A 12,359-nucleotide genomic window follows, 5' to 3' on the forward strand; every position below is an offset into this window, starting at 1 on the left:
AAATATAAGTAGCTACCACATGTGCCTACCAGCTACTGTACTAAATAGTGCAGGTCTAAATATGCTAAGTAAAAATAGATATTATCAGACTGGATTAAAGCGCAAGTCTCAAATATACATTGTCTACAAAAAAACCTCAATTTAAATATAAACAAAGGTAGGTTAAAAGTAAAAGGATCCGAAGGGCACTGTGGTTCACGCCTGTAATCCCAGCTCTTTGGGAAGCCAAGGTGGTTGATCATCTGAGGTCAGGAGTTGGACCAGCCTGGCCAACATGGTGAAACTCCATCTCTACTAAAAATACAAAAATTAGCCAGGTGTGGTGACACAGGCCTGTACTCCCATCTACTTGGGAGGCTGAGTCAGGATAATTGCTTGAACCCACAAGGCAGAAGTTGCAGTGAACCAAGATCACACCACTGTACTCCAGTAGTGGTGACAGAGCAAGACTCTGTCTCAGATAGATAGATAGATAGATAGATAGATAGATAGATAGATAGATAGATAGATATAGATAGATACATGTAAAAGGATAGAAAAAGATAAACGCTAGTCATTACAGCAGCTATATTAACATTAGAAAAAAAGTGGACTTCAGAACCAGGAATACTACCAAGGATGAAAAGGGACATTTCATGATAACAAAAGTCAATTCATCAAGAAGGCAAAACAATCCTAAATGTGTATGTACCTAATAAAGGCACTTCAAAATATATAAAGCAAAACTTGATAAAAGTGAAAGGAAAAATCAGTAAGTTCACAATTATTCTTGGAGTTTTCAACACTCCTTTCTCCCTACTGATAGGCAGAGAATCAATAGAGATATAGAAGACTTAAAGAGCAGTATCAACCAACTTGACCTCGTTGACATTTATAGAACATTCCACCTAACGACACCAGAATAGACATTCTTTTCATGTACACAAGGTACGTTAACCAAGAAGACCATATGCTAGGCCATAAAACAAGTCTCACATAATTTCCCAGAAGTGAAATTAAAGAGATTATGTTCTCAGACCAGAAAATAATTAAATTGGAAATTAGTAACAGGAATATAGTAGGAAAAGTCCTAAGTATTTGGAAAGTAAACAACAAATTTCTTAGTAATTCATGGCCAAAGAAGAAATCACAAAGGAAATTAGAATATATTTTAAACTGAATAAAAATGAAAACACATATCAAAATTTGTGGGATGCAGCTAAAGCAGGGCCTAGAGGGAAACAGAGCTTTAAATGCTTACATTAGAAAAGAAGAAAAGTGAAAGATCTCAGCTTCTGTCTTAGCAATTTAGAAAAATAATAGCAAACCTAAGTAAGGAAAAGAAAGGAAATAATAAAGCTAGGACTGTAAATCAATAAAACAGAAAAAATATAGAAAACAACGAACCGAAAGCTGATTCTTTGAAAAGAGCACTAAAATTGATAAACTTCTGTCTAGACTGATCAAGGAAAAAAGAGAAGAAACACCTTTCTAGCATCAGGAATTAAAGGATGCATCACAACAGATCCTCCAGACATAAAAAGAACAATAGGAAGCAGTATTTTTAAAAATGATAACTCTATGCCAATAAAGTCAGCAGCTTAGAATAAATGGACACACTTCTTGTAAGGAATTCAAGGTTGTTTTCACACTCAAAAATCAATCAAGCCAAGCATGGTAACTCACACCTATTATCCCAGCACTTTCGGAGATCAAGGTGGGGAGATTGCTTGAGCTCAGGAGTTGGAGACCAGCCTGGGAAACATGGCAAAACTCCATCTCTATAAAAAATTTTAAAATTAGCCAAGCATGGTGGGCAGCATGCACCTGCAGCCTCTGCTCCTCTGAGACTGATGTGGGAGGATCACCTGAGTCTGGAAGGCCAAGGCTGCAGTGAGCCATGACTGCATCACTGTACTTCCAGCCTGGGTAATGGAGTGAGGCCCTGTTCCCCTCTTCCAAAAAAAAATCAGTGTTATTAGCTACATTACAAAATAAAGGAAGAAGATCATATGAGCATCACCATAGATGCAGAAAGTACTTGACAAAATTCAACACCCAGTCATAATTAAAAAAAAAAAAAAATCCTCTCACCTAACTAGGAGTAGAGAAGTGCCTCAAACTGATAAGTTTATGAAAACATATTAAAAATATAAAAAAAACTTACAGCTAACATCATATTTAATGGCAAAAGACTGAATGCTTTCCCACAAAATTTAGAGTAAGGACAGGATGTCCATCCATACCACTTTCAACTGTACTTGAGGTACTAGCCTGTGTAACAAAAAGAAATATAAAGGCGTATAGATCAGAAAGGAAGAAGTAAAACTGTCTTTATTCACAAATGATGTGATTGTGTATGGAAAAATTTATAAGGGATTAACAAAAAAGATGCTAGAATTAAGTGAATTTAATGCAGTCAGAAGACAAAAGGTCAATATAAGTTATATTTCTTTGCGCAAGGTCTGTGCAATGAAAATCAAACAATGCTGTTGAAAGAAATAAAGAAGTATATTGTGTTCACACATTGAAGACTCAATATTGTTAAGATGTTAATTCTCCCAAATTGATCTCTAGATTTAATACAATTCTAATAAACATCCCAGCAGGCTTTTGGTAGAAACTGACAACCTCATTTTAAATTATATATGGAAATGAATTTAAAATGCAAACATCCTAAAAGAACCAAAGAAAAACAAAGTTGAAGGACTTACAATGCCTGACTTCAAGACTTACTACAAAGCCACAGTAATTAAGATCGTATGGTACTGGTATAAAGATAGATAGATATGAGTCTAACACATAAGCATTTTAAAATAATGTACCTTAAGGTATTTAGTGCAACAGGGGTTATCCAATCATTGGTCAAGAGCTTGACAGTTTACACATTATTTAGGTTCATGATCTTTCTTGTCCTCTATTTTCAAGTTGATTTATCTTGGAAAGCTAAAAAGCAGTAGACTTAGGCCCAAAAAAAATTGTTTTAGTGGGCAGTAGTTTTGGTGAAAAGGTTTCTAAGATCAATGGAATAGAAGAATCCAGAAATAGACTACAGATGGCTGAGATCATACTGACTGAGATGGGGATAAATTTATCAGTATCAACTGCAGTAGTTACACAGCATACACATTTGTCAAAATTCATTAATACTTTAATACTCTAATGTGCACTTTAAATGGATATATTTTATCGTATGTAAATTATACCCAAATAAAGATGATGTTAAAATATATTTTAAAACAATCTCCAAAACTTATCTTGTTTGTTAATGCGAATCTTGGCTGGAAGAAAACATTTATTAAGGACTCATCATGTGCCAGACAGTGAGTTCTGCACATTTAATTCTTACAAATATTTTCTAAAGTAGTAATTACTCACCAGATTTTCAAGAGTGAAGCCCAGGGATATCTCTAAAGCCCGTATTGACATCACGACTATCCTCTTACTATGTTTTCTCTACAGAAACTTTTTCACCAAAGCTACTAACCATTAAAACTGATTTCTTAGGCCTAAGCTGACTGTTTTTTAACTTTCCAAGATAAATCAACTTGAAAACAGAGGACAAGAAAGATCATGAACCTAATTAACCTGTAAAATGCATGTCTAGCTCCTCAACAATGATACGGTAACCTCTATGCACTAAATATCTCAAGGTACAATTTGTTTAAATGCTTATATCCTAGACTCATAAAGAGAAGTACAAACAAATTCCAACATAAGCCTTCCTAGCATCACATACCAGTTAAGTTATAAAACTGTCTGTAATAAATTCAGTGGAAGAATTCTCCTACTGGGGAAATATTCTTATTGTTACAGATTTTTAAACTTTGAAATTCTATAACAAGTGCTACTTGGAGGAACTACCTAACTGTTATCCTATTAAAAACAAAAATTCTGAAACTTAACATCAAAAAGCACTTGGCAAATAAAGAACCACTTATTGTGACCAAAAATTTCATTGCCATAAAAGGCATAAAAATATCCAAGGGGAGGGCCAGGCGCCGTGGCTCAAGCCTGTAATCCCAGCACTTTGGGAGGCCAAGGTGGGTGGATCACAAGGTCAAGAGATCGAGACCATCCTGGTCAACATGGTGAAACCCCATCTCTACTAAAAATACAAAAAATTAGCTGGGCATAGTGGCGCATGCCTGTAATCCCAGCTACTAAGGAGGCTGAGGCAGGAGAATTGCCTGAACCCAGGAGGAGAGGTTGCGCTGAGCCGAGATCGCGCCATTGCACTCCAGCCTGGGTAACAAGAGCGAACCTCCCTCTCAATAAAAAAAATATCCAAGGGGAAGGCAGGAGAAAATATAGAAGCCTTGCAAAAACCTTCAATACTCAAGAGGAAGGCAGTGAAAAAGACCTTCTGAAAACTACAAGATAGAAGAGCTAAAGGTGAAACATAAATATGTGCATGTATCTTTTGGTGTTAAATTAACACTACCTCATGCAAAAATCACAATTTACTAATTCACAAGAACAAAACATACTTACAGTTATGCGAACACTGAGGAATTATCATTGCAATGTTGAAATACTCAAAGCAAATTCCACACCGCAGCAAATCATCTACTGTCTGAAATGCAAAGATGCATATATACATATCAGAAAGACATCAAAATTGGAAGTCTGTCACAAAACTTTTTCTCCATCCCCTAAAAAAAATTCAAATTATTTGCCAAATACACAAATTCAAAAGCTAACTCCAGATAAACTACAAGGGATCTTAAGAAACAAACAAAAACTTCTCTCATATGACTCTTACACATTCAGTCTCAGGTTGCCCAAATTGCTTTAGACAGCTAAAGATGATGGTGTACCGATTCTTGTGCCATATTGTCATCCCTTCACATAAGGGCTACTGTACTTCTGTTCCACTTGCAATGTGCTTCCAGCTCTCACTCCAAGCCTCCTCCTCTTCGGACTCCAGCACCTAGCCTATAGTCACTGTTGGATGAAAAGTAGCCAATGCCACCACACAGGTTAAGAATCAAATCAAAGAATGTTAAAGCCAAACACTAGAAACTGTCTAGTTAAAACCCTTACTTCACAAAAGAGGAAACTGGTATCAAGAGCAAGCACACAACAATAGGCATTAGTCAAGTCAAGACCAAAATTCCTGTCTCCCTTCTGGCAAACCAGTGCTTTCTTCGTGGAGCCAAATGAAAAGAGGTGGACCCAGTGAAAGCAAAGGAAGAGGAAGCAGACAACTTGGAAAGATAGATGTGTGCCAACCTGAAATGCAATCTAAACAGGAAAGAAACTATTCTTGCAACCAAAAATCTTCAACTTGGTTAAAATAAAATATTATTCCATTCAATATAAATATCTTTTAAAAGGAGGAAGCTCTCAGCAGGAGGATCGCTTGAGTCCAAAAGGCAGAGGTTACAGTGAGCCCACATCGCAACACTGTATTCCCGACAGATCTAAAGCCTGTCTCCAAGAAAAAAAAAAAGGAGGAAGCTCTCCTTTGTACTGGTATGAAAAGATCGCCAAGATAAGTGAAAAAAAGGAAATAAGGTACTGACAGCACATATGCTATGCTACTGTTTGTTTAAAAGGGAAGGGTGAATAAGAATGTATTCTGAAGAAGGATCCAAGGTGGCTGATTGCTAACATCTCGGGATTGCAGCTCCCAGTGAAAGCGCAGAGAACGAGAGGACGCCACACTTTCAGACAAGTTTTTGTCACTCATGGAGCAGAAGAGCCCCACGGGTCGCCAGCGCGACTCTTGGTGCAGAGTAAAAGGGACTGGTTCCCCTTCTGACCGACGTTTGGAGCTCCGGGAAGGCAGAGTCGCCTATTACGGACTCAAGAAGGAAGCCAGACTGGAGATTTCTGGGCATTAAAGCACCGTCAGTCTTAATGCCGCTGTTTTGGCCGGCGCAGTGGGTTGCTCATATTTTGGCCCTGGGAATTAACAACTTGGATGTCCACTCAGAGACCTAATTTGAAAGTTGGTAATTACAAAGATGACAGGTGGATAAATTTACAATAATGGGAAGAAACCAGCATAAAAAGGCTGAGAATACTCAAAATCAGAATGACTCTTCCTCTAAAGAGGATCACAGTTCCTCATCAACAAGGGAACAAGGCTTGATGGAGAACGAGCACATCCCATTAACAGAATCAGGCTTCAGAAGATGGATAATAAGAAACTTCTGTGAGTTAAAAGAACATGTTGTAGCCCAATGTGAAGAAACTAAGAACTTTGAAAAAAGGTTTGATGAAATCCTATTGAGAATAGACAACTTAGAGAGGAATATAGGTGAATTAATGGAACTGAAGAATACAATATGGGAACTCCGAGAAGTATGCACAGGTTTAAACACTGGAATTGATCAAGCAGAAGAAAGGATATCAGAGGTCGAAGACCAACTTAATGAAATAAAACGAGAAGACAAGATTAGAGAAAAAAGGATAAAAAGGAATGAGCAAAGTCTCCAAGAAATGTGGGACTATGTGAAAAGACCAAATTTACGTTTGATAGGTGTACCTGAATGCGATGCAGATAATGAATCCAAGCTGGAAAATATTCTTCAGGATATTATTCAGGAAAATTTTCCTAACCTAGCAAAGCAGGACAATATTCAACCCCAGGTAATACAGAGACCACCACGAAGATATTCCTCAAGAAGAGCAACCCCAAGGCACATAATCATTAGATTCATGAGGGTTGAAAGGAAGGAGAAAATACTAAGGGCAGCCTGAGAGAAAGGTCAGGTTACCCACAAAGGCAAGCCCATCAGACTTACAGCAGATCTCTGAGCAGACACTCTACAAGCCAGAAGAGAGTAGGGGCCAATATTCAACATCCTTAAAGAACAGAACTTTCAGCCCAGAATTTCTTATCCAGCCAAACTAAGCTTCACAACTGAAGGAAAAATAAAATCTTTTATGAACAAGCAAGTATTCAGAGATTTTATTACCACCAGCCCTGCTTTACAAGAACTTCTGAAAGAAGCATTACACATAGAAAGAATCAACCAGTATTAGCCTTTCTAAAAATATACCAAAAAGTACAGAGCATCAACATAAAGAAGAATTTACATCAATGAATGGATAAAACAGCCAGTTAACATCAAATGGTAGTAAACCTAAATTTAAATTGACTAAATCCCCCAATCAAAAGATACAGCCAAAACCCAACTGTATGCTACATCCAGACCCATTTCACATGTAAGGATACACAAAGACTCAAAACAAAGGGATGGAGAAAGATTTACCAACCAAATGGAGAGCAAAAATAAATAAATAAATAAAAAGCAGGAGTTGCAATTCTCGCATCTGATAAAATAGATTTTAAAGCAACAAAGATATAGTGGTAAAAGGATCAATGCAACAATAAGAGCTAACGATCCTAACACCCAGATACACAGAGACTTAGACTCCATGAGACAGAAAATTAATAAGGATATCCAGGACTCGAACTCAGATCCGGAACAAGTAAACTTAATAAATATTTATAGAGCTCTCCACTTTAAATACACAAAATATACATTCTTGTCAATACCACATCACACCTACTCATAGGTTTAAATGAAATATTGATTGGCCATTATTAATACCCATTTTTTAGAATAAAGCAACATTTCCGTTCTCTCTCCCTCTTTTTCTTCCTCTTTCTTCCTCTCCTTCACTCCTTTTTTTTTCTTTCCTTCTCTCAAAAAAAAAAAAAGAATGTATTCTAATAAGCCTAGCTTGGTGGCTCTTGCCTGTAATCCTAGCACTTTGGGAGACCACGGCAGGAGAATTGCTTAAATTCAGGAATTCAAGACCAGCCTGAGCAAAATAGCAAAAATCCATGTCTATAAAAAAAAGTAAAAATTAGTTGGGCATGATGGCACATGCCTGTAGTTCCAGCTACTCAGGAGGCTAAGGCGGAAGGATCACTTTAGGCCAGGAGTTCAAGGCAGCAAGCAGCCTGGGTGACGGTGAGACCCTATCTCAAAAAAAAAAAAAGTATCTATTTTCATCAGAAATACAAACAAATTATGAGAAGATAATAATAAAAATGATCAGGGCCAGGAACACGGTAAGAAGGAAACTTTTACTTTTCACTTCATGTGTATCCTGAACCAAGTGAACCTATTATCTGAATTTTTAAAATTTATACAAAAAAAAGACTAATGTTGCCAACAGTCCATATGATGAAATATTATGCAACCATTAAAAAACATGCTTTCAAAGAATATTTAATGCCATAGGAAAATAAAAATCAGAAAATAAATATATGCCAATAATACATAATAATGGCAACTCTGTAGTTTAATCTTCATGGCAATCTTATAAAGTCCACAGCATCAGTACCCCAATTTTAAAAACAAAGCCTTCAGAGTTCCTAGGTTGGCTGAATCAAACCCAAGAAGTTGACTCCACAATGATCCCAAATTTTAAATGCGTAAAAACTGAAGGAAAATAAGGTAAAATGTTAAACACTGGTTCTCTGGGTGGTAGGATTACAGATGATTTTCTTTTTCACCTTTATCTTACTCTGAATTTTAATTTTTTTCTACTGTGTACACCTATTACATTTACAATATGCCAAAAAGAGTCCAATTTTGCTAAAATAAAACCAGGGAAATAATAAAATGCCAAAATCTTCCATTATTGTGGATGGTAAGCTGTCACAGACACAAAAATCTAGAGGGTTAATGTTAAAGATCAATTAAGATCAGAGGCAGGCCCAGAAGCCGGAACCAGTCTGTCATACCACTCTTTCTTATCTATGCCATTCTCTTCGGTGGAGTAATGATTCAGAAAGATCTGCAGAGCACAATTTGTGGAAGTTGACACTCCATAAGATGAGCTATTTCGGGTTCAAATTTCTGGTCATGTCTCTCCAAGACTGTAATATGCGTATCACATGTGCCTCAACCAACCAAACAAAAAACGATGCCTGAATAGAGAGTGGTCAGCAGACACCCCAAAATGTCTTTAGTTTAGAGAGAGAGAAAGTGAAAGGGAGTAGAAAATGGGTAGAAAAACATAATACTTACAAAAATACCCAAGTTTTTGGGGTTACAGATCCCTTTGAAAATTAGATGAAAACTATGGACTCTATTCTCAGAAAAACATATATACGAAAATTCTACAAATAACTTGAGACTCCGAAGTCTTTCTACGGATCCTAAGTCAGGAACCATGCATTCTGAGTCAGACTTCTATTAGAAGTAACTTTAGTCAGATCCACTTCTGGGATCTGATAGTTCTTTGTCCCTGGAAGAGTTCAAGCAAAAATTAGGTGAGAAATTGGCAGATATGTTATAAAAGAGTTTAAAATAATGAAGGAGGCTGGTTTCCAAACCTTAAGATTCTATGATTCTAATGTGAGCAAAAAATATGGGCTCAATCAACTCTCTGGTTGAACAATCACTGAACACTCTGTGGTATCAAACTCTATATTCAGTGCCGTGGTGAGATACCAAAGTCAGAGAAGACATGGAACCTGCCTCTAAAGAACACTGAAATTGTGGGAATATGTAAAATATGCTTAAATCTACAAAGCAGGAGCTTTACAGGTTACAGAGTTCTTTTACTTTCCTTATCCAAATCAAGCTTCATGACAACAAATTAAAAGGGGAGAGAAGCACTTAGCACAGTGCTAATAATAGTAATAAAATATATTCATTGAATGCTTACTACATTCCAGATACTTTCAATCAAGCAGCAAATAATACTTGAGCACTCACTTTCTGTCAGGCACCGCATCAAGCACAATGAATAAGCCTGCAGAATCTGCACCCACACACATGAACTCATTTATTTAATCAACCCTATGAACTGTTTATTTTTGTCTCTAATTTATAGTTGAAGAAATTCAGGCTCAGAGAGGTTATGTTACTAACTGAAGGTCACACAGCTAAGAGGCAGAGATCAGATTTCACCCAGGACCACTAGAATTCAAATCTGTGCTCTTTTCCACGGCATCTTGGTGCCAAGCCCATCACAACTTCGAAACCACCGCTTTCCTGGATCCTTTCACAATGTCAGCTTCTCGTCATGCAGATATCTCAAGTCCCCAAGACCTCTAAATATCACGGATGACAGCAGGAAGAACAAGGCCTTATACTTATTTTAGCCTTCACTTAATTCTAAAGTCAACTTTATGAGCCAGTGGGACAGATACTATAATCCCCAAGACTACAAAACTGAGGAAGAGAAAAAGGCTATCTTAGCCACTGTCAGAAACAAAAATAATCACAGAGCAAAAAGAAACACCAAACAACTGACTTTTAGCCAGCACGGGAATGTGCATCTGCTCTTGAGCAAATCCAGGGACCACCACTACGTAAATGGAAACTGTTGCCTTGCCAAAACAGAAAGTGGCTACAAAAATAAGTGTTATTTAACTGAAATAATTCGATGCAATGAAAGATGACTGCTGAATCTTGATCTTTGTTTAAAAGACAGAGAGATGAGCAATTGTTACAGAAGAGATAGGACGTGTGAGGGAGGAGCTGGGGCAGTATGTCGGTACAAACCAGCAGTAGGTTTATTGAGAATAATCAGAAGAGCCTGTAAAGGAGACTACCTGCTTGGCTACGTGATTACATACATGTTACTTGATAAAGTGTCCACCCAAAATCATGTCCGGTGTCACTGTTTAGTGCTTGACACAAAGTAAGCTTTCAGTGAAGGTTAGCTGACAATGTCATTGTTTAGAACAGCTGTTTTTCTCCATGTTACTGTTCGGATTGGATCGCAGAATATCTGGTTCCATTAGACTGTCAACCTCAGCTCACCAAGCTTGTCCTTGTCACTTATCAAAGGAGTAAACTGAGACCCAGAGCCACGCGGTCGGCTAGTGACAGAGCAGAGCCGGGTACTATGGCCCAGTGCGACTCTCGCGCCTCATTTTTTCTCCTCAAGGCGAGGACATCCTCCTCAAAGGGAGGGACCGCCCCCCGCAGGCACCCGGGAGCCCCCAACCTCCCCGAAGCACTCACCTTCATAACTGCCAGGCCCGGCGGCCACCGAGGCTCGGTTAGGGAGTCCATGGTCGCTCCTGAAGATGCTGGGGTCTACCACTCAACTAGCCTCCGGCGCTCCAATACCACTCGAAATTCCCCGCGCTATCGCATTACGTCACAACCCGCGACGCGCCAGAGGCGGGCGCGGAGCCTGCCGGAAATTGTAGTAGGATGTGGGCGGGGCGCTGCTGATGGTGCTTGTACTGCGCCTGCGCTAGGCTATGTCCGCTACTGTGTAATATCTCTCCCATATTACAACACTGGGAGGTAGGTGTTATCATTGTCAGTTTACACAAGCGGAAACTACTCCGGAAAAGCTGAATAGAGTTTCGAGTCAGATTCGAAACAGGACCTCTGGAGTTTAAATAGGAGCTCTTCCTTTTAATCATATTAAAATTTTAATGTACAGTTTTTCTTCAGAGAGAAGCACTATTAACTTCGGCATATAGCCTTCCAGATATTTCCTATGCAAATTGGCAAAGATTCTTGGCTTGACCAAACTTTAGTCAGGCTCCTGAACCTTCTCCTAGGCCAATCTGTGTACTTCGTGATAAAATCCAGTTTTAGCAAAGAACTCTGCTAAATCAAGTTAGCAATATCCCCACCCTTGAATCCTTGCCCTTGATATTCCCACCAAGTTAGCAAGAATCTGGGAAGGGACATTTCGGAATCCATATAGGCTCATGGCAAAATCCGAATATCCCACAATAAAAACTAGAAACCAGCTATCTGAAAATGCCTTGCAATGTGTGGATTCTCACACAGTTGAAACCTCTGTTTTGATTCAGTAGGTTGGAAACACTCTTTTTGTAGAATCTAGGAAGGGACATTTTGGAGCCCATTGAGGCTTAAGATGAAGAACACGCCCCACGTGGTCCATGCACTGATTCATTTCACAAATATTTTCTGAATGCTTACAACGGGCCAGGCACTTGAGCTTTCTTGGGAAGCAGGCAGAGATTAGACTGTTATGGCCATCTTACAAATGAGGACACTGAGGCTCAGAAAGCTTAAGACTTCACTCCTCTGAGTTCTCTTCATAAGAACCCTCTAGTCTCTTAGCCAAAGCTGTATTCAATTGATTTTTCCCAGCTTGCACCCAAATACTTACTGGGCAGTAATATTAATACTAATAGCATTTAGAGAAAGGACTTTAGACTTTGGAGGCTGAGGCGGGTGGATCACAAGGTCAAGAGATCAAGACCATCCTGGTCAACATGGTGAAACCCCGTCTCTACTAAAAATACAAAAAATCAGCTGGGCATGGTGGCGCGTGCCTGTAATCCCAGCTACTCAGGAGGCTGAGGCAGGAGAATTGCCTGAACCCAGGAGGCGGAGGCTGCAGTGAGCCAAGATCGCGCCATTGCACTCCAGCCTGGGTAAGAAGAGCGAAACTCCGTCTCAAAA

The 12,359-nt window shown here is 38.7% G+C and overlaps 1 protein-coding gene across 3 annotated transcripts in view; it reads right to left on the reverse strand.

Annotated features, from left to right (window-relative positions):
* RAD18 (RAD18 E3 ubiquitin protein ligase) overlaps positions 1-11,066 on the reverse strand; it is a 99,228-nt gene extending 88,162 nt beyond the window's left edge. For all 3 annotated transcript variants that reach the window (XM_002758601.7, XM_017965050.4, XM_008982083.5), the window contains exons 1-2: positions 10,929-11,066; positions 4,474-4,555 (exon numbers count right to left, since the gene is read on the reverse strand). In XM_002758601.7, the coding sequence (XP_002758647.2) occupies positions 4,474-4,555; positions 10,929-10,979 (133 nt within the window). In that variant the 5' untranslated portion in view covers positions 10,980-11,066. The remainder of the gene's footprint in view (positions 1-4,473; positions 4,556-10,928) is intronic.
* Between the last annotated feature and the right edge of the window lie 1,293 nt (positions 11,067-12,359).

Source organism: Callithrix jacchus, chromosome 15, assembly GCF_049354715.1.
Source record: "Callithrix jacchus isolate 240 chromosome 15, calJac240_pri, whole genome shotgun sequence".
NCBI lineage: Eukaryota > Metazoa > Chordata > Mammalia > Primates > Cebidae > Callithrix > Callithrix jacchus.